At 31.3% G+C, this 21,398-nt stretch overlaps 5 protein-coding genes across 6 annotated transcripts in view; 3 read left to right on the top strand and 2 right to left on the bottom strand.

Moving 5' to 3' along the window:
* Positions 1-54: 54 nt before the first annotated feature.
* LOC115450972 (cyclic AMP-dependent transcription factor ATF-6 alpha) lies at positions 55-8,968 on the top strand. 2 transcript variants are annotated; one of them, XM_037444487.1, is made up of 13 exons: positions 55-235; positions 989-1,184; positions 1,644-1,765; positions 2,506-2,603; positions 2,677-2,737; positions 3,041-3,291; positions 4,063-4,262; positions 4,348-4,498; positions 4,856-4,953; positions 5,090-5,184; positions 6,115-6,324; positions 6,496-6,882; positions 7,458-8,968. In XM_037444487.1, exons 1-13 carry the CDS (start codon positions 193-195, stop codon positions 7,814-7,816), a joined length of 2,271 nt encoding a protein of 756 aa, XP_037300384.1. In that variant the 5' UTR covers positions 55-192; the 3' UTR covers positions 7,817-8,968. The 2 variants fall into 2 exon arrangements, with proteins under 2 accessions (XP_037300384.1, XP_037300383.1); XM_037444486.1 differs by having other exon boundaries at positions 1,641-1,765.
* Positions 8,969-10,227: 1,259 nt separating this feature from the next.
* Positions 10,228-11,171, top strand: LOC115454710. Its single transcript, XM_030183428.2, has one exon. The coding sequence runs from the start codon at positions 10,417-10,419 to the stop codon at positions 11,071-11,073; it is 657 nt and encodes a 218-aa protein (XP_030039288.1). The 5' UTR covers positions 10,228-10,416; the 3' UTR covers positions 11,074-11,171.
* Positions 11,172-11,421: 250 nt separating this feature from the next.
* LOC115454711 (39S ribosomal protein L30, mitochondrial) lies at positions 11,422-12,451 on the bottom strand. Its single transcript, XM_030183430.2, has 3 exons — positions 12,218-12,451; positions 12,006-12,132; positions 11,422-11,773 (listed from the first exon to the last, which is right to left on the bottom strand). Exons 1-3 carry the CDS (start codon positions 12,346-12,348, stop codon positions 11,477-11,479), a joined length of 555 nt encoding a protein of 184 aa, XP_030039290.1. The 5' UTR covers positions 12,349-12,451; the 3' UTR covers positions 11,422-11,476.
* Positions 12,452-13,269: 818 nt separating this feature from the next.
* LOC115455088 lies at positions 13,270-17,172 on the top strand. Its single transcript, XM_037444485.1, has 5 exons — positions 13,270-14,964; positions 15,106-15,166; positions 15,237-15,361; positions 15,728-15,942; positions 16,391-17,172. The coding sequence occupies exons 1-5, from the start codon at positions 13,469-13,471 to the stop codon at positions 16,480-16,482; spliced, it is 1,989 nt and encodes a 662-aa protein (XP_037300382.1). The 5' UTR covers positions 13,270-13,468; the 3' UTR covers positions 16,483-17,172.
* Positions 17,173-17,214: 42 nt separating this feature from the next.
* Positions 17,215-21,398, bottom strand: part of LOC115452042 (GTPase-activating Rap/Ran-GAP domain-like protein 3) — a 99,626-nt gene continuing 95,442 nt past the window's right edge. Inside the window, 1 exon segment of the mRNA XM_037444484.1 lies at positions 17,215-21,110. Within this exon segment, the coding sequence (XP_037300381.1) occupies positions 21,029-21,110 (82 nt within the window). The 3' untranslated portion in view covers positions 17,215-21,028.

Genomic DNA, 21,398 nt, shown 5'->3' with positions numbered 1-21,398 from the left:
TCATCTTACTTAAAAAGTTGGCGGGCAACACTAATAGTAACTGTCGTGTTGACAATTGACGTTTGTCATTTCACATTTGTCAAATTTGTGGATAGAGGTAGTTTGTGTATGTTGTAAATGGATTTTTATATGAATATTATATTTAGCGGCCTTTTATATTGACTGCGTAAAAACCTATCTACTGTTGTTCAGATGGACGAAGACATTTTGATCGACACTAAAGACTGCTTTTACGGTAAGTACAATTTTATTGGCGTATTACTCAAATTTTCGGTTAACAATAACAATGAAGTGTGCGAGGTTTCACATGTTATTCACCTGCCGACAATAATGATTTGCACGTGTCCTTGAGTAAACTTTCAGTTTTGTATTCTAGATAATCAATATAATAATTAAATACTAAGTCGTGCTATGTATACTAAGCCAATGTTATCTTATTTTTATGTATACATACATCCTTATTAAGCTTTCATTGGCAAATTTTATAATTTTTTGTGTATTAATTTAGTAATATGTTTGTCTTCTTTGAGGATTAATTTAATAATCTTTGGTAATTGTACCTAAAGTGTTTCATTGTATTTTTTAATATTCAGCCTATCACAGAAATAAAGTTATGATAGTTTTTAGGTTAATTACATATTATTTTTTTTTAGTTTAAGTATTAAATAATTTGCTATAGAATTGTCAGTGGCAATAAGATCCCATTTTCATAAAATCATGTAATGTAACAAATATTTTTTTTAAACCAAACTAAATTTAGTCTAGGTTCTCTAAACTAGTAATCAACACAATAAAAGAGAATTGTAATAATCCCATTATAAGCAAATACAACCAAGAAATTATACAAATAAATAAAATATAAATTTATTAAAAAAAAATAAAATTACTAATTGAAAAATATATAGAAATTTAAATTATGATACCAAATATTATCTACACTCTTTGGGTTCAAGAGAATTGACTGTTAATTAAGAATCTTATGTTTTAGCTGAGGACTTTTTAGATGAGCTTCTGTCAAAGGATTACAAATGGTCATCACTGTTAGATGCAACTGATGCATCACCAAGTCAGATACTGGCTGATGCGGCACCAGCACTGGTGCCACCAATATCTCCTGGATGCAGCCTCAAATCATCACACAGTAGCAGTAATTCTGATTCAGGCAGTGACGATGATTCTAAAAAGTCAGTATATTCGAATTTCTGATTATGTTAAAGCATACCTTCACCTAGGTCTAATTTAAAGGTGGTTGGGTGAATTATTCTACTTTCTACAATACACACACATACACTTAAGCTTACCTCATTCTAGAAATGGTGCTAGCATATTTTGTTTTTCAAATCCTTTTTTTTTTATTAAACATTAAAGGTACTACTTTAAAACAAGTATAAACGTTTTAAGTGATGCACATTTTGTTACTTAAATTCTATTTAAGTTATGAAAAATAATTTTCAACCTTCTATAATTTGCACAACTTATCCAAAATAAATTTCATATTTTTTTTTGTTTATTTATTCAGTGTTTGTATTAGGTGACTTTCAAACCATTGTCTATATTGCTTTACGAAAGTTTGTTTTAGCTTTATGATTACTGTTATTTAGATATTTATGATATTGTATTAATGTTATTTTTTGATTTAGCAGTTCAAGTTGTGCTTCGGCAAGACAATCATCCCAGTCACCATGTGACTGGTTGTCAAATTTTGAAGATCAACCTCCCAATAACTTGAACCTTGCAGATATTGAATTGTTCCTCCAAAAATCAGGTAAGAGGTTTACAAGTATAACTTCAACCTCATTTCCATTTAGGCAGTAAAATAAAACAAGTGCACACTCTAAGTGCCTATATAGATGGCATATTTTATTTATTATAGCGCGTTTTTTATACACGGACACTCTGCGTGTCTTCACATGTGCACCTTTATGTGTAAAGAGGTAACTGGCGTGTAGAAATCCAGCGTCAACTCTACGACGCCAGCATTATGTATTTTAATATATCCCATTATTTGCCTTGGGATCAAATTATCAGGATTAACAGTCTGTGTATATTAACACATCGGTTACTCATCTAAAGGGATACAAAGTAGCACACATCCATGTGCCCAATTTCAATTAATTCTGTAATGATTTCTTATGTTTATGCAAATGTTAGACATTTAAATTAAACTATTTTACGAATTTTGTCGCGGTTTTAATATTTTGATAAGCGGATGAACAACACCTCAGTCCCCCCCCGTGACCATGAAGGCTGCAAAATCTTCGAAACGTCGGGAAAAAAGTAAAATATTAAAACCGCGATAAAATTCGTAAAATAGTTTAATTTAAATATCAATTAATTCTGTTTAGCGATTACTGTGTTTACTTTTAACAAACATCCAAACATCAGAATATTTTACAAACTTTTAAAAAACTAACTATGATAAGATTATTGTGGGTGGCGCACAAGGGTGTAAGCGAAAAAAATATCTGGCGATATTATTAATAATTTCATTTTCCATGTCAACAGTTCCAATCCAATCACCCCCGCCAACAGAAATTGTGCCAAGTACTAGACCAATAGGAAGAAATAGGCCTGTTGTGGCCATTGAAAATGGTATTATTAAGGTTTGTTTTTCAAAATTATTAAAATAATTTTATTTACCAATTATGAAATAATGAATTAAGTCTTTCCTTCTAGGGAATTGAAACAGAACCAGAAAGTGTTGATACTAATGTTAGCTCTTCTCAAACACATAAAGGTAGTATTATATCACAAGTAAAGTGTATTTATATTTTGAATTGCAAAAAATTCACAATGGTCTATTTATTTGCTCATGGAATTGTAGATTTTAAATGCACCTCTGAGCTTAATTACATAAGTCTTTATAAAGCTGGTTAGTTTATGAATGTTATCAGCAATAAAACCAGTTATGGTAAGCTGTTTCAAAACCAACAATATCAATAATGTTACAAAGTTAAATATGATTTATGATAATATCAATATTCTGAATAATAAAAGATGTTTATTGACAAATTATGATATAAATGGTTGCTTTTTTTAGGAAATGGTTACCTTCAAAACTTCTATTTTAAAGTAGTTAATGAGAATTCACCAACAAACATTGATATGGAAGCAAAATTGAATGGAAAGATGCAGCTGGTAGTGGACCAGAAAACAGTTCCCAGTATATTGAAAAGGTCCACAAATATAAAACCACCAAATGTGATACCGCCTGAAAGTGCAAAAGATAGTAACATGGCCATGTCAGCTTCACTGTTAAACAAAAGAGTTTGTGTCAAGAATGAAAATCATGTGAGTATATATATTTAATTATTATTTATTAACCTGGAAGAGGTTTATTATGTTAATAAAGGATGTTGACACAGCCAGGGACCACCTGATTAATGGCAAGTGGCAATGAAACAAATGTTTGTGTTGTATGCTCAAATATTGTTTTCTCCTCTTATTTGATATTAGATTTTGCCTACGGCTCCGTCGCGTTTAAAAGTTTCTTCGGGATTAATTTCCCAAGATAAAAAATAGCCCATATCACTCAGGAGTAATGTACTTTCTTATAAATGTACTGCTCCAAACAATACAAAAGATTTAATTATTTCTCTGTATCATGCACAGTAGTTTATACCTTAAATTGATTTTGAAAATAGTAATAACAGAGTTACTTCTCCTTCTTCTCTGATGAGAATGCTTTCCGAACTGGTGCTGAGTTAATATTGACGTATTCTAAATATTGTACATAATTTTACAGGTTCAAAAAATTTATTTCATTTCATTACATATTCCTTAAAATTTTTCAAAATCGGTTTAGTAGTTTCTGAGATAAGTGCAAGTACACAAACAAACTCTTCAGACTTATATATTATTATAGATTTATTTCACTTCCATACTTGCATATTGTTAATTTTAATTTTACTTAATTTGAAAATCATTAACAATACAGTTAAAATATATAATTCAAAGATGTTTATTATTCCACTGCTCAAGATGTTAAATTACTTTCTCCAGCAAAACACAATTTCATATTTGTTATATTTATTTACCTATTTAAAGCACATTTCCTTTCAGATAAATACAGCTACAAATAATGTGATAGTAAATGCCAATGAAGTTATAGTTAAACGTGAGACGACCCCGCCGATAGTACAAAATGGTACAATATCTTCAACAGAGTATGACTTTCTGGTCGATCCTAATCTAGATATGTCTAAATTTACCGAAGCTGAAATAAGAGCACTAAAGAAACGACAAAGAATGATTAAAAACCGGTAGTTAATAATTTATTTTACGTAAATGCATAAAATTATTAAACTATTGTTTATTATAATTTGTAAATTATTTATTTTATTGTAGTGAATCAGCGTGCCAATCCCGCCAAAAGAAAAAAGCTTATGTGACAGCATTAGAACAACAGTTGTTAGAGGCGCAACAAGAGATTGCCAGGTTGCAACTTGAAAACAAAATATTACGAAGTCAACTTGAAAACGGGGAACGAATGCGTAAGGTAAAGACTTTAGACATATTTTATTTAAAGACTTTAGCTGTGGAATTGTCCTTAGACATAAAAAAATCCGGCATATTGCAATATCCCGTAAATGATAAAAAGAAAATCAGTGATAGGGCAATATCACATGACAAAAAAAAATTTTTTTTTGTATTTTTTTTTATAATCTAATCTTATTTGTGACGTTTTCATTACCTATGCGGTATTTTCATTGCTAATTATACGGTATTGCACTATGTCCGACGAAAAGTATTATATAGAAACAAAGCATTAAACATCTTTCCGATAAGAATAAGTATGGTTATAAAAGTAAAGTGTACACGTAAATGTGTTTAAATAGCTCTTATCTATTTGCAGATACCTAGGCTAGACGCGTCATTGCTGATACCTAAGAAGAACATCGCAGTTCTTTTTGCTATGGTTTTTATGGTATCGTTAAACTGGAATATTTTAGGGTAAGTTTACAAATCAACATTTTTATTGGGTACTAAAATTATGATAAGATAAAATATCGTAGTTTTAGTAACAACTTTATATTATGTATAGCTACTACTACTATACTCAATGAAAATATTATTTAAAATGTTGCAGGTGGAATGCTAAACCTTTTGTGGGACCCACTGCTCCTCATGCAGGCACGAGACATTTGTTATGGACTGATGAAAATTCTTCAGATGTGTCATCCGGTTTGTATTGAAGCTGTTAATCTAAAAATATCATATTGTATAAATGAAATTAATAAAGACGAAAAACGGTGTTAACTAAACATGTATGAGAATGATGCACCTAGTCGATTTAGGGTGAGAAAGGGCCTAAAGTATGATTGACTGCATCCACCCTGTGTTTGGGCTTACTTCAGTATTTTTTAACAAATTGTTTATGGGTCTAAATATCTTTGGATGTACACCACGCAATGCTATAATTACGATGACAACAAATATTCTATATACCTTGTAGTGTTTTGTTATTATTATAGTTTATGTGTGTATATGAGTTTTACGTAGTAAAATAAATAATGTTTGACAAACGTTATTATTTAGAAACATAAACGTCCGTGTAAAGCATAAATGCGCGAGAGCTCGTGGGTGACCGTTGATATTTTAATAAATGACCTTTATTTTATTAGAAGCATCCGGTTACAAGGCCAAATGCATCAGGTTTTTAACTCAAATGTCTAGCATGATGTTCTGTATTATGTCATAGTATATTTAATTAATAGATACAACTATTTTATTCAATACACATATACAATATCATTCACATTATGTTGACATGTCATTATGTTGTCGAACGTCTCTTAATGTTTATAAGTTAATCTTATACGTATTGCACCATAGGTCCTGTCGATACTGACATTTGTATCCATGCATCGATCGAAGACTTTCATATCTATATATAAAATATATAGGAAAAAATTTAATCAGGTGCGCGAAGAATAAGACATAGAACGTCATACAATTCCCTACAATGTTGGTCTGTTTACTCAAATGTTCGTTGGGGTATCACGATAAAGCTAGCTGGGGAGTTGTACCGGGCTGCGATAGATCTAAGATCGCGCAGACGAAGCTGTGTGCATGGCTATTTTTTTTATATTTTGTTTTTTTTTTTGTTTACAGAGAATGATGTATTATCCAATGGTACTTATGGACCCGATTGCCAAAATATGACATTGAACACAAATAATTTTATAAATATTAATCAGACAGAAAGTTTAAGGATAGCTGGTGACCTTAGCAGATGGATCGGCGGTGGAACGACTCTCAATTGGACCTACGACCAACCACGGAAAAAACGAAATGCGTTTGTTAATGAGGACAGATTGCATGGTATGTTGTCTTTGAATGTTTTCTCTTTAAAGATTTCACTTCTAAGGTTAGATTCTACAGCAGCGAATTTATTTCATCATAAACTGATACTACTAGGGACAATGTATGTCAATGGGTTTATTTCCCAGATATTTCTTTAATACACATAAGTCATTGGCTATAATGTTTCAGGTGGATTACTGGAAACATATAAACTATACAACAAACTAAATTTAGATAATGGTCTCATGGAATTCTTAACCACTAAACACAGCGCGAGGAATGTTCGGGATAAGGCACGGCTTCGGCGTATCAGACGCCACAAGGAGGTTGAATTCGCGGATAATGCAGTACTCGACTATGAAACTTTGTATAGAAAGCCTATGAGGAAAACTGTTGATGATTATATGGATGATTTTGGAGAATGGAATGCTTTATTACAAGCGTTGCAGAGGAGGGACGATACATTTTACGTGGTCGGTGTGGGGAAAGGCGAACATCTATTATTGCCAGCAGTTTCGCATAATGTCACCAGGCCGCCGAAAATGGCACTGATTTTACCTGCAAAGACAGGCAACGGTACGTATATAATAATACTAATATTAGCCCTCTGTTATTTACTGCACACAGCTGGACACAGGTCTCCTTAGCTCTTGAAAGTGATTAGCCCTTAGTCCACCACGCGGTCTAGCGCTAATTAGCAAATTTACATACTCTTAAAATTCCTATAGAAAACCTCCCAAGTATGCAGGTGGTTTCTTTTCTATGATTTTCGTTCCCGTTAAAACAAGCGAATATTCGCATAAAATGCACTCATTACAGTAGAAAAGTTAAGTTGCAACGCCCTTGCGATTTAATCCTGCAGAAATTCGTGTCGGCAGTCCGTTCCACTGCCAACCAGGTTATCGCTGCTCATTCGGTATGATGATAATTTAAATAAAAAGTCTTATTATTTTTATGATTTTATTATGGTTTCAGCGCATCGCGGGATTAACAGCTATTCACTATTTAACGAATCTCCCTGTACATTATTTAACCATATGTATAATTGTTTGTTCATGTCGTACACCATAGCATCGAAATGCAATTATGAAATAAAAATGTTCACAGTGTCAGCGTATAAATTAAGAGTAAAAAAATCTTTTGTTTTTCAGATTCTGTCATGAATGATCACGTAACGCTTATGCAAATCGATTGTTCTGTCGTCAACACAACTCTAGTCAAATTAAAATCAGATGCACTTCCTGAGAGTCTAAGGAAACCAAGTAACAAAAGTGGCAGAACCTTTAACAGTACCTCTAACACTGGTAACAGTAAAAGCAAAGATACCATTGATTCTAGTCTTGTTGATGTATTGAAAAATTCAAGCAATAATATATCAAACTATCCTTTGAATAAGGATAAGTTACAAAACAATGGCAAAGATATATATTCCAATAATTTCTTATTTTCTAAACTAGATGTTAAGGACAAGAATAATTTATTTATGAAACCAGGGCGCAAGCCAAATTGAAAACACAAGTAATAAATAGGAATATATAAGATTAGAACTTCAAGGCAATTGGTAATCAAGTTATAAATTCATTGCAATGCTAAAGCATTCAAACTTTAAATTTTATTTTATAGAACTATTTGATGTGGACGCTGGTGTCGAATGAAACATAATTATTCATCTAAATTAAACTATTTTACGAATTTTATCGCGGTTTTAATATTTTACTTTCTCCCGACGTTTCCCCCGTGACCATGAAGGCTGCAAAGTCTTTGAAACGTTGGGAGAAAAGTAAAATATTAAAACCGCGATAAAATTCGTAAAATAGTTTAATTAAATGTGTAAAATTCGCGTAAACTTAAGAAATTTATTCATCTATTAATTGTTTGTTCATCTACTTTTGTTTGTTGAAATACAAATATATTTTTATGAAACTATTTTAGTCTAAATACTGTTCTTTAAATAATTTCAAAAGAGATCTCAATTGAGTAATTATTTTACTTCCAATGAATAATCAATAAGTATCAGTGACCTAGCAATGTTTATTTTTTACTTGAGTGAAATTGAAATATTATTATGAAAAAAAAATATGAATAATTAATGCAAATTGAAATAAAACTACTTTTTATTATTAAAATAAACGAAAACAAAAGTAATAATATAGACATTTTGTATGCATACGGTAGTTTGACGCATTTTGATCGTCTCGATTTTATTTCGATTAATCGAAATGATGAATCATACAGATTTTGGTGCCCTTTAGATAAGTGCAATAATTAATTTAGCCTTAGGTTCACAACATTCCCATTGTTACCTTGAAAAAGAAAGAAAATGTGCTTTTTTCATATTAAATTTGTGGTACTAAATTTATTTTTCTAATTTCTTTCAATGTCTATATGTTATCCTAGTTAGTTGTTAAACCTAGCTAAAGTATTTATGTACATAATTGTAAAATATAATGTTATGCAATGCATTTTAAATATTCGTTCTTTTGCTAGAAATTATCTAGAGACATAAGACAGGTACTGATTATGTTTTATAGTATAATTTAAAAGCTGTCTAACATTTGTTTCATTATAGTTAATTTAATATTTTTTTATTTACTTAAGCGCATTAGGATGGAGAAGCTGTCAAGAAAGAAATATTAAATAATAAAAATTGTTAGTCTCTTATTATATTACATATTGTTTTCTATACTTAATTGGAAATTATTATTGTTAATATTATATTTAAGTTTAATGGAAAGCACTTACTGATGTATTATTTTCATATTCACAAAATAAATGTTTTTGTATGTGGTTTTATGTAAAATTTTGAAAACATGATTTTTTTATGACAAATAATGTTATTATTTAAGGATTGGTCAGGTATGTCCTATGAAATTACTAGGAAACTTCCTCATTATGTGTGTAATGGCCATAAAAAAGTGGCTGGTGACGGCTGGGTTACGTGCTAAATATGGGTTTGCCGCTAGGAGGTACAAGTAGTACCTATTAAATCTTTGAAATATGCAAAAGGCTAGATAAAAAAAAAAGACAGATGATGCTAATACAAAATTGTTGAGACAATTTTAATAAAAGTTGCCTCAGACCTCTGAAATATACAAACCGGTCTAGTGAAAACCGAGACAAATAGCGAAGGTATAAACTGTAAGAAGTTGTAACATAGTAGAAATTTCTGTGGTAGGTGTGTAGATAATAGCTATTCTTTGATTACAGAACGCCAAAAGTATTTAGTTACGTGGTTAGATGTGGTTTTTGTTTGAAAAAAAACTGTTACAACCTTGGTTAGTTTCCGTTGACTTCAATCTTGACAATTGAACAGATAGGTGTTTATGAGCAATAGGGTACCGGACTCATTTTTGTTCTTTACTGTTATGAAATATTTACATAATATAAATTATAACACAGAAAGAATTATTAAAATCCGGTAAAAAATCAACAAGTTATAAGTCTTTGAATTTCGGTGGAAAGGGTAATTTATAAGAAACAGAAAAGAGACGAAATACCCACACGTGACGTCATCGGGAATTCCGACGCGGGCTAAAGAAAGAGATGAAGCGATATCCCCACATCGCGCCCACTTCTGTACATTACAATATTTTAAATATGAATTGCTCGCTCATTTTTTAACCAGTTTTTATGCAGTTTTCGCAGCAGTGCTTCTTTTTCGTATTATTAACCATTACATATAGAATAATGTACAAAATCAAGCATAGGCCGGTCCCCTATTGCAAATGATACATATATAAACACATCTGGCAACTGTACTGCCCAAGCATTGCATCTTCGCTGTTCACGTTGGTACACGGTAGTGGTGGGACGACAGGCTTGAGTTTGATGTTTTATAATACTTTTACCAACAAAAAGAGTAAACATAATGATTGAGTAATTCGCTATCAGCTAAGTTAATCGATATAACAACACAATTCATATGACACATCACTAGGCGGTTAATGTCAATTGTATTTATGTAAGATAACCTAAAAGTCTCGAAACTACATTAAAAATACTAAAATACAAAAAAAGTATGGCAAAATAAGTATATGGGTCGGAATTTCATTTCGATATCACTGAAATATATGTAACTGTTGCAAAAATAGTCAATGAACAAAAAGAAACATGAACTGTATACGTTTGCTCAAATTAGCCGAACGGCAATCTTTACAGTGTTTCAAGACCTCTCCTGTAAGATGTATTGGTTATCATCCAATTAAGTTTCTGGAGACACAAGAGAAATGGAGAGAAACTGATAATGTATCGAAAAGATGGCAGTTAATATACAAGGCACCAATGGACTTGGCAATCAAATGCATATCCACATATGTAACATTTTCCACAACAACAATAGCAATAGGTGGTGTGTATTATGCAGGATTTGTATTCAATATTGAAGAGATGAATAATCCAGTTATGTTAGGGGACGAAGTAGTACTTGCTAACAGTGCTACTGAGTGTTTGGTATACCTTGGTGCTTTTTTTGCTTTTCATGTAGCATTAAAAGTATTGATGTCAAAATATGTGATACGTTTATACCAAGACGGTGATGAGTACTTGGCGATATTTAGAGGGAATATGTACAACTCAATAAAAAAACATAAATTTCGTTTAGATGAATTCCATAAGTTAAAGCCAACATTTGTGGTGTCTTGGGGTGATGCAAGGTTTGGATTGGGCAAGAAACATGCCATATTGTTAGAAAACTATTTTAAAACTCCAGAGCATTTTAACTATTTGTTATATAAGAGGAAAAAGCACAAACCAGAAGATGAAGAATAAATAGAATTATAAGTTTGTCAGTAGTTCATTTGTATTGTATGTAGGTTCATAAATAATTATCCAACATTAAAGATGAAATAACAAATGTGTAACAATTATTTTATATTCTGATTATTTAATGCTAATATTAAACTAATTTTCTGTACTTACTATAAATAAAAAATAATAAAGATATAAAAATAGTGCAGTACTGTAAATGCTCCGCAGAATAAAAATCCTTCAGCACTTATTACAAACACCAAATTCAAGGGTATTGGAACAATGGTGCTAAATATTATCAACATCTAGACTCAAGTGTTCATATTTATGATCTTTGTAATATAAATATCCATAAGAATAAATACAACATTCACCACTTATTTAATATATTTATTCTACTATTAATAGCTACTATACAACAAAATTAAAATCCTCCATTAAATGCATTGTTCCATTTGTGTCTTGAATCTCTTTTTATAGTTGTGGAGTCCATTTTTTTCTTATCATTATCAAACTCCTCCAGAGCTTGGATTTGGCTCTGTTGGGGCTCTAACTTCTTGGTTACAATGCATTGTCCATTTTCCTTGAGAACTGTGTAGTTGATGTCATCCTTAGTTGGCTCTCCATAAGGAAATTCTATGGGTGTTATTTTGATCAAATGTTTAATCCTCCAAAGTTTTGCATTTACCTCTGGTATGTTTTTTACAATAGCTACCCTGGTCTGAAAACAGGCAAAAGTATCTTGAAACTTATAGAAATATATATGATTTGCCAGACATTATGTATAAACTTTTAATAAATTATTAGTTAGTTTATTCTATAATAGCTATTTAGATTAATGTGACAAAAAATATACATACATCAATCTGGATTGAATTGTCATACTAGGTATAGAATGATTTTAATTATGTTTTATGGGTTTAATAGGAAGCATGTTTATGACGACAACTTACATCTTCATGGATTTTAAGTTCATCTAATATTGCCTTTTGCCAATAGGGATAATGTTTTGAAGATTTAATTCTTTCCACTCTAAACAATTTGGTTGGTGTGTATTCTGGATCTTTATGGTCTGGAAATCTACAATTTTATTGGGTATTTGAATTAATGGGTAATTCATACTTAATTAAAAATATACATTTATGTTGTTATTTTATGATCATACCTTGGATAATAAATAATGCCTCCTGGGTAACGAATGCCTCCTTCGTAGCGAATTCCTCCAGGACGTTTAAGACCCTTCGACCTGAAGAATACGGTCAAAGGACTAAAAGTTTTAAGTAAAGATTTATTCATTTTTAGATGTTAATTTTGGTCTCATAAAATATAACCTATTAATTTGCGGACCCTATCATTTGACCAGAGACCAATTTGACTTTTGACAATGTCGGTGTTGCCAAGTGTCTTCTTTTAAAACTTTTTTTTTAATTTGCTTATAGCCGTGGATACATATCCTTTAGCCAAACCTTCATAAAACACAAGCATAGCTGCCGGATTATTCCAATAAAATACCTCTAAAACTGCTTGAAGTAAATATCTTGAACAGATTGAATTGGGGATGGAGGATAGAGGAGGAAGTGAGTTTTCCCATCAATTCCCTTCGCCGGAACTGGTAGTTTTTTTTTATTATTGTTCAATCCAACTTAATTCTGTTACGGAAAGCGTTTCTTGTTTGGTAACAAGATTCAGTCAAATGCGAGTAGGACTCGCGCATATAGGGGTCCATACAAACTTGTAGATAAGGCATCCATGAATATAAATAACAAGTTGACAAATTTGATTTTGCTGTTCGATCCTTAGCCACGGTTATTGCACCAATTGCAAATAATACGTTTGTAGTAGTACCTAAATTAGTTTTTTCTTAGTATTAAAGTATGGTTAGAGATTATTCATTTACATGTGCTGTAAGACATTGCTTCTTGGCTTTTATGATTCTAGGTCAACGGGAAGTATATACTACCTTGTGGGTTTTGATTCCTTTTGCCCAATCGCAAAATATGCAAAAATATGCGGTATAAGAATATTTATTAGTCATATTAGAAGTTCGATTTTTTCACGAAGGATAATATAAAAATGGCCCTTTGGAAATTTCAGGTCAATTTGTTCATTTTATGAATGTTTTCGTTATACCTAATTTATTCTATAACAATTTACTTTTAAAGCAGATACTACGTGCCTGAGCTATGTAAAAATAATGTAGCATTATTCCTCTGCGATTCACGATTATTATGCACTAGCAACACCACTACCCGCATTTTGTAACTTTCAAACACTTTCAAAATACTTTTGAATTTTATTTTGAAGCGTTAGTTGAAAATGTTTTGTTGATTGCATGTACTTTTTGTAATATGAATTTAGGAGATTAAATTTATAAGTATTTACGAACTGTTTGTTTAGTGTAAAAATAACAAACTTCATGAAGAAAGTGCGATTTGAGACTCCTGACAAAGGTTTTATATTTACTAAAATGAGTGATTCGGAATGCCATTCTCCTCGGCCTTTCTTAGAAAAACACGTACCGTCTAAGCCACCAGAAATATATCAATGTACCAGAATATTACCGTATAGTGACGATCCAGTACAAAGATACGAATGTAGCAATAGCTCTCCATATCCGTTGGCGAATAAGACTTGTTTACCAGTAGTTGGCGAACGTAGAGCGAACTACTTACCTTCAAATGATCTAGAGCTAAGTATGCTTGATGTTCATCATCATGCTTCACGACAGCCACCTTGCAAACCGATTTTAAAAGCTACAGAAAATATCATTAGTGATTTGAATTTAAAAAAAGATACTATTATCCATGACTTTCAGCCAGCTATATCAGCCGTTGAAAATAAAAATAACAATCCACCTAACGTGTTGAATAGAGATAATGATTTCTTTTTTAGAAGGGAAAATTTAAACAAGTTTTGTGTTGACTCCATCCCACTAGTGAACCAATTTAATCGGTTGAGTTTAGATAAAGAGAATGACCCAAAAGCAATAAAATCTGATAGGGTGAGACACTCGACTACACCACCTTTTAAAAAAGAAAATATAAAACAGATATCTGTAAGTGCCGATCAGGCATTGACAACAATAAATCAAGATTGTTTCTGTCATCATTGTGTAAAAACTATACAGAATATGCATTATCTGAGGCAACAGAATCACCACCAACATCCTGTGGTTTTCAGAGGACACAATCAATGTCCTTATATCCCATCACCTACTCATGCTTGCTGTGAGCCCACGAAGCCAGCTTGTAACTGTAACAGTCAATCGTCCAGTCCCAGGCCAATGAACACACTTGAAAGGAAATATAAAATGATGGAAATGTATGAACAGAGCACAGAATGCACAGATATTGAGAAGCAAAAAAATATTGTGAAAGAGAAAAGGGAACCTACTGTTTCAGATCTGTTCAAAATAATTAAGCTCCAAAATGAGCAGTTACAGCTTCTCCAAGAAAAGGTAGACAAGTTTTTAACTGGACCACAAAATGTTCAATCAATGCAAAATAACATAGAACATAGAGCTTTACAAAATGAACATAAAATATCAATAGGTGTGATGACAAGTTTTGAAATGGTCAGGACTTCAACAATTATCAATAAGGAAGTAGTGAAACAAACTAATGAGAACTCCCAAATACAATGTAATAGATCACAGGTTAGTATAAAGGAAGTTGTTTCAAAATCGCAACCTATCAATCTGAACTTCCTAGATGGTATTATGCCAATGGAGAAAAAAAATTATTGTCATGACTCTAATGAGTCTAGTGGGGACGATCATGAACAAGATGAAATTATAAATGATGAAAAAACCCTGAATGAGCTCAGTTTGCATAATGTGCATGTGGACAATGCAACAACACCATTGATGTCACCAGATCAGAGCATGTATTTGGACGTACAAGACTATAGCGAGTGAGGATTATTTTATTTATATATTTTATAATTTAAAGCAAGCAAGTGGGTCACTATGGTATGGTGATAAGTAAATGTAAATTATCACCATTGTCTTAAAACAAATTTAAATATTTAAAGATATTCATTCTGTTTTTACAGCTCAGAAGGCAGCTGTGTTGATCAATCCAATGTTGGATGGACCTATTACAATAAAATTATGGTAAATATTATATCCTTTTATATGAGTAGTTTTAAAAATAAATTATGTAATACTTAATTTGTGATTGCAGACCCATGTGAATGGCATGTTACAAGACTCAGACATGCCATCATCAGCAAGTGCTTTGTACAGGAATACAAGGCAGCAATGTGTTCAAATGCAAATAGACAAAGCTAACTTTAGTGTGGGAAAAAGGTAATCAAAGATTATGCTCTCTTGTACTTAATTATTCTGCCATTTAAGAGTAAGTGTTGCTCATTATATTAAATATTATATAACATACATATTCAACATTAACATGCATACAAATTCAAAAGTTGTACTTTTAATTATGTTCCTAAATAAATAGCAATAAAATGAGTCTTATTTAGCTTATCTGTTGAATGTGATTAATTAACAAATATTTACCAAGAAATTGACACTTCCAATACAATATAATAGTTATCATCTTTACTATCATTGCCAAATCTGCATTTATCACTATTAAATATCATCCAAAACTATCTTCTTATGTTTGGTACAGTACAGAAAAATAATGGTATTGATAAAATTTATTTCCAGAGTAAAATTTGGTGATGATCCTGCGGGTATTCACCAGCCTCATATATACGCGGCTTCTACTGACACAAGTTTAAAGATGAATCAACTGGCAGCCAAGTACTTGAAAGGCAGTCAGCCACAACTTCCACAAAGGCCCACCATCAAGACGTCTGCTACTCCATTTGATATGTCTTTTGCAACCAAGAATTACATGGAGAGGCATAAGTTGTTACAAGGTTAGTATAATTTTACTATATTAGAACTAGCATGAGGTGCAGCACTAAACCTATTCAACACTATAAGCATGATACCTATATGTTGTTGCAAGGGACCATCTTTAGGAATTCCTAGCAGATTAAGTGTTGCAGACAAGCCCTAAAGTTGGTCAAACAGTAACAGTCTTACTTATAAAAAATTCGCAAGGCTAAGCTTAGTTAAAACACAAATTTACTTGATCAGCTGTAAGTCAAAACCCACCATCTTGCCTATTAATAAGGTTTAACTAGGAAACTAGTGATGTTTTGACAGGTATATAAGCAATTCTTAAACACCTCTTAACGCTAAAACAGGTTTATAAGTAAGACTGTATTTAATTGGACACACTGTCGTATTCGCATTTATTTTATATGTTTATACCTTCTTAAAAAATTTATACTAAAATTAAGACCAATAATGTTGTTTTAGGAACACCTTTGTCATCAAAATCGCCACCACCCGCAGAGTTACCCAGGTTTTTAGACATAACTGCTTTAAAGCAGCAACCCAAGTTAATTTAGTTTTTTAAATACTAAGGTTTAGCTACCATATAATCGGTTTTGTATTTAATGAAATATATATTATACTATTGTTTTATAATAATTTAAGTGACTTGTTAGATATACATTTAGCAATACATATTTTGTAGTATATTGATAGTTATAACTGTTTTATTATTAGCAGATAAATAAAATACATTGATTTTCGAACAGACATTTATTTAAACTTCAGAGAAAATAACAGAGTAAAATCCTACACAATAGTAAGTAGTCATAATCATTCTGAAGTAGCTAGTTTTGATAAATTTTATAATTATATTAAATTTTATTTGGTATAATATTTCAGGTATTTATAATATAATTTCAACTACACACACATTAATATCTTTATTTGAAACATATATTTATAATGTATTCTATACAATATTATCACATCTCTGTGGGATTTAATCAGAATATGACAACAGCGCGCAGTTCTAAACAATTTACAATACTTACTTAATTTGGTGAGCGTGCGCTGACGAGGCATATTTACTAATTATGAATTGTGTTCAATAATATTTATTAAGGATCCAAGCCGTTCAAGTCTTACGATTATCAATAATATTATCGCATATAGGATTTCGTCAGATATAACCATTTCTGAAATTTTATGTTATTGATCAAGATCTCAGACGGAAATAGGCAAGTTTAATAAAAAAAAAAAAAAAATATCGTAATAATTAAATCAAATTACAGGATCCTGTAGAGATATTTTGGGGAAAAACCTCGATATGTTACAATAATTAAATTAAGCTCGTGAATCTTGGGTAGTACCTTTGATTTTTAGCTACGTATCCAGGAGCACCCAATTTTCACTCTTACCAACTTGTCCCATTAAAGGAGTAAAATGTGCGTTACCATATTAAGTTCCGTCAGCAAAACAACTTGAATTTTGTATATCAAGTAAAAATTCAATTTATATACCATAAAAGATGTCGATCGTTTCTAATATATATGTATATCCTTTATAAGCTAACCGACTTACCGCCGTTTTCAATAAACGGTCCATCTTGAAAATAGACCAATCAGAGCAAAAATATTTTGACATACTTACAAATGACTTGTCTTGATTGGTTTATTCCCAAAACGAATCGAAGATTAAGATTGGGATCGATTATTGAAAATTGCTGTTAATTACTTGGAAATTAATAAAAATTATTGAGTAATTTATTGATGATCATTTTCATGGTTCAAATGTTACGATAGCTCAATGCCTTGACCAGTGCGAGGGTTTGGTGTCGCCTACATTCGTAATGATGCATTTAAGAGATAGATTACAACGGTAAATAAGCCGCGAGGACGTGAATTCGAAATAGATCGGCATGGCTAGGGAATAAACGTGAGCCCCGCGGTTCAGGATACGCTTTCAATTATTTTTATCTGAATTATATTAATATGGATATATCGTACCTGGTCTATGCTTTTTAATGTAAAACACCAACTACACGTAGGTAAGTTGTTCTTAAATATACATATTATATTTTAATTTTGTTGGAGGTATTTAGTCTTAAGAATTGTACTTCCCAAATATTGATAATTTTAGTTAAAATTATATTGATAAGTATGAGAGAAAAGTTTATATGTTAATGCTCAAATACAGTATTCATAGGTAGATAGACCATTGGAAAGGCTTGTGTTAATAACAGTCTTATTATCTATGCATTAGTCTGATTTCTTCATAAATACTTACTACTTAATATTTATAGGAAATATTTTCTAAGATGACATACATATCCATTTATAATAGTCAATAAGGAGAATGCAAGTATTAGATACCCACATGTATAAACTCAAATGTGTACTTTAGTTTTAAACAATTCCGTAGCAAATTTAAGTTTAGTTTATTCATAAAAGGTTAAGTAGGATTTCAGATCTGGTAATATTGTTACAAGTTAGTTTGAAAGGTTGCTATATATATATTTTTATAATTACCGTAACGTTATTAACATTTTTTATATTTCTATACACTTATGTTTATAATCTTACTATCTATCAGTTTGGTTCTTTTTTTCTTTGGTAATTTTATTAAAAATTTCATCACATAACATCAAAATACATTCAAATTTGAATTAGTAACGCTGATATTTTTTCATATCTACCATACATGGGATTCTATGTTGTTGTTGATGCCATTATCTTTTAGGAATGGGATGGGTTACATTAATGGGGTGAAATTTAATTTTGCCTCCATCGTCAAATATACATCAATTTTGGGCTGTATAGTTCTAACAACAGACTATGAACAGTGGTTTATTATTATCACGCAAATACACGTGGTATTGAAAACATCAAATTCCGGTGCTGCAATCAAAGTTTATGAAGATGAAGTTATTAAAACAATTGCTTCACTACGACCGCTCAAAAACATCCCTGTTTATCCATTATGTCACGCTACAACAAATAGAAGTACACAATACTTTTATTTAAAGTTACAATACCAACATCGACACAATCATAAAAATATCAGCGTTTTCATCTAATATTTATGTCTGCTATAATTATTCCTAGTATATATCCATTTATTTAATACATCTGAATACGCTTAATACTAAGAATATATTATTATTTACATCAAGAATGTGTACTAACACTTAAATAAGATTTCAATTCTCTTGCATCGCAAAATATTACAGTTTTTTTTTATATTAGTCTAGATAGATAACCAAATAATTGGATGGCACTTCTTTTCTGTTGTAGAATAGATTTAAGAGATAGTAATGTTATCATAGTTATCCATTAAATGTGAACGAAACTTCAAACTATTTAATTAATTATGTGAAGAAAAACATTACACTACTTTCTTGAAAAAGTATGAGATAAGTTTAAAACAAAATAGTATTTAATACAGATGTCTTAAAATTTGCAGTACTTATTATAATAATTACTATGACATTGTATCTGTATTTAGAAAAATTAAAATGAATGCCTCTGGTTTTGGCGAAACATGCTATTTTACACACGGAACGTATTAGAATACCAATACCAATTATAAACTATACGTGGGTACTAACTTAGTATCTCCATTATTATTATGACATGATTTAGCTTGCGACTTTGGCAGCGTGATAGAATTATCCAGGGTGAAGGCCCCAAAATACATTTTCCCGAAATAGAAAGTAGTCTATGACCTCCTCGGGTGTGCAAACTATCTCCATAACAAATTTCTTTAAATATGTATAAGGATTGAAAATTTAAAAAACAACAGTGTTTATGGTATACCAGTTGGGGTGCTGTGGTATACGATATTAAATGGTAGCACATCTTGCGCATTCAACCAATTTTGCAAAATAGAGGCGTATAATCATAAACCGTAATGTATTTAGGAATAAGTTTCTACAAGACTAATTATAACAATCTCTCAGTTCAGACTGACAAGCATGACTGATTAGAAAGGAATTATGGTAATGCTAAGTAGCACAGTGAGGATATTGTGTTTGCCTACTTTATCATTGTATGAAGTTTCGTCCACACGAAGGCGTAGTCTAGTGTAATAGTAATTTAACCTTATACAGAACTATTATACATCACTTTATGTCTTACATGTTGCACAAGTCGTGTGACTAGAATAAGAGTACGATTAGGTAATATGAGATTCTTTGATAATCTTAGTACATATTAAATAGACGTCAATACATACACTGTACATGCTATATAGTTATTTATAAATATATAGTGTCGTAAAATTCCTTATCATATTTCTTAATTTGTTTTACAAACATCGAACGACCCAGTTATTATTAAATATATTCATGAAAGTTAAAATTTTATTCCGCCAATATGTTTGAGCATTTTTTGTGCACATTCAATCTGTATATATATCCAACTTTACTAGCAACACATATATTTTAAAATATGTGATTTATTTAGCTTATGTAAATATTATATCTGTTTATATTCTGAATTTGTAACAGTAATAAAATATGTTATTAGCCAACGTAAAATAGATATTTGATCTACGCGTAGGTGCTACTTTATTATACGTATTATATATCTGATGACTACGTTTCACACATATCAGTATATCACATTCTTTTCATTCAAAGTTTTGTTCACAAAATCTACTTTCTACGAGAACATGCGACATGTAATTTCACTACGGGAATACAAATGAATCTATCGTACACTATACAGGGTTAAATGTGAATTGCCGCTAATCTCTATCTACTTGAACTACATCAGTACAATTTGTTTTTTCAATAACATGTTTATATTTCGAACAAAATTATATCAATATAAGAACAATGTAACATGGTTTCCTTGTTTTCTACCATCCAACCCAAGAGAACCTTAATTATTTTCTTATAAAAAAAATAGATGCATTACTTTATAACGTTGTACTGAACTTCAGGATTGTAGTGCTTTACAATTAACCCTGTACATATTAAGTTGAACAACAACAACTTTTAAAATTCATAATAGTATGTATAATAAGTTTTCTTTTTGTATATTCTAAACATACTTTAAAATTGTGCACCTGTTTCCGTATTCAATACCTAACTACGGCAAAAACTTGATGAGTCAGCGTTTATAATGTCTCTTCGTCGCCTCCACCCCTTGACTTGCTGTCCAGTCTTAGCTCGGCTAGTCGCTGTCGCATACTGTTCGGCCTGGAAATATTGAGTTTTGTTTTAATCCCTATTTAAATATGATATGACGTGTGAGTGCAGTTCATTCGTACTACGCTGAGTCCGTCGGTAGAAGCACGGTGTGTTTTCAATGGTCCTTTTTGCTGCGCACGTGCAAACTTTGGAATGAACTTCCTGCATTAGTGTTCCCTGAGCGCTATGACTTTAAACGCGGTTTAAAAAGACTGCTCACCTCGCGGTAGGTAACGGTTTGGCTGTGCCTCTGGCATTGCTTTAGTCGGCGGACCGCTTTCTCGTTTGCTTACCAAG

This window comes from Manduca sexta, chromosome 28, assembly GCF_014839805.1.
Source record: "Manduca sexta isolate Smith_Timp_Sample1 chromosome 28, JHU_Msex_v1.0, whole genome shotgun sequence".
Lineage (NCBI taxonomy): Eukaryota > Metazoa > Arthropoda > Insecta > Lepidoptera > Sphingidae > Manduca > Manduca sexta.
Note: the sequence above shows the minus strand (reverse complement) of the source record. Positions and strands in the feature narration are given on the sequence as shown.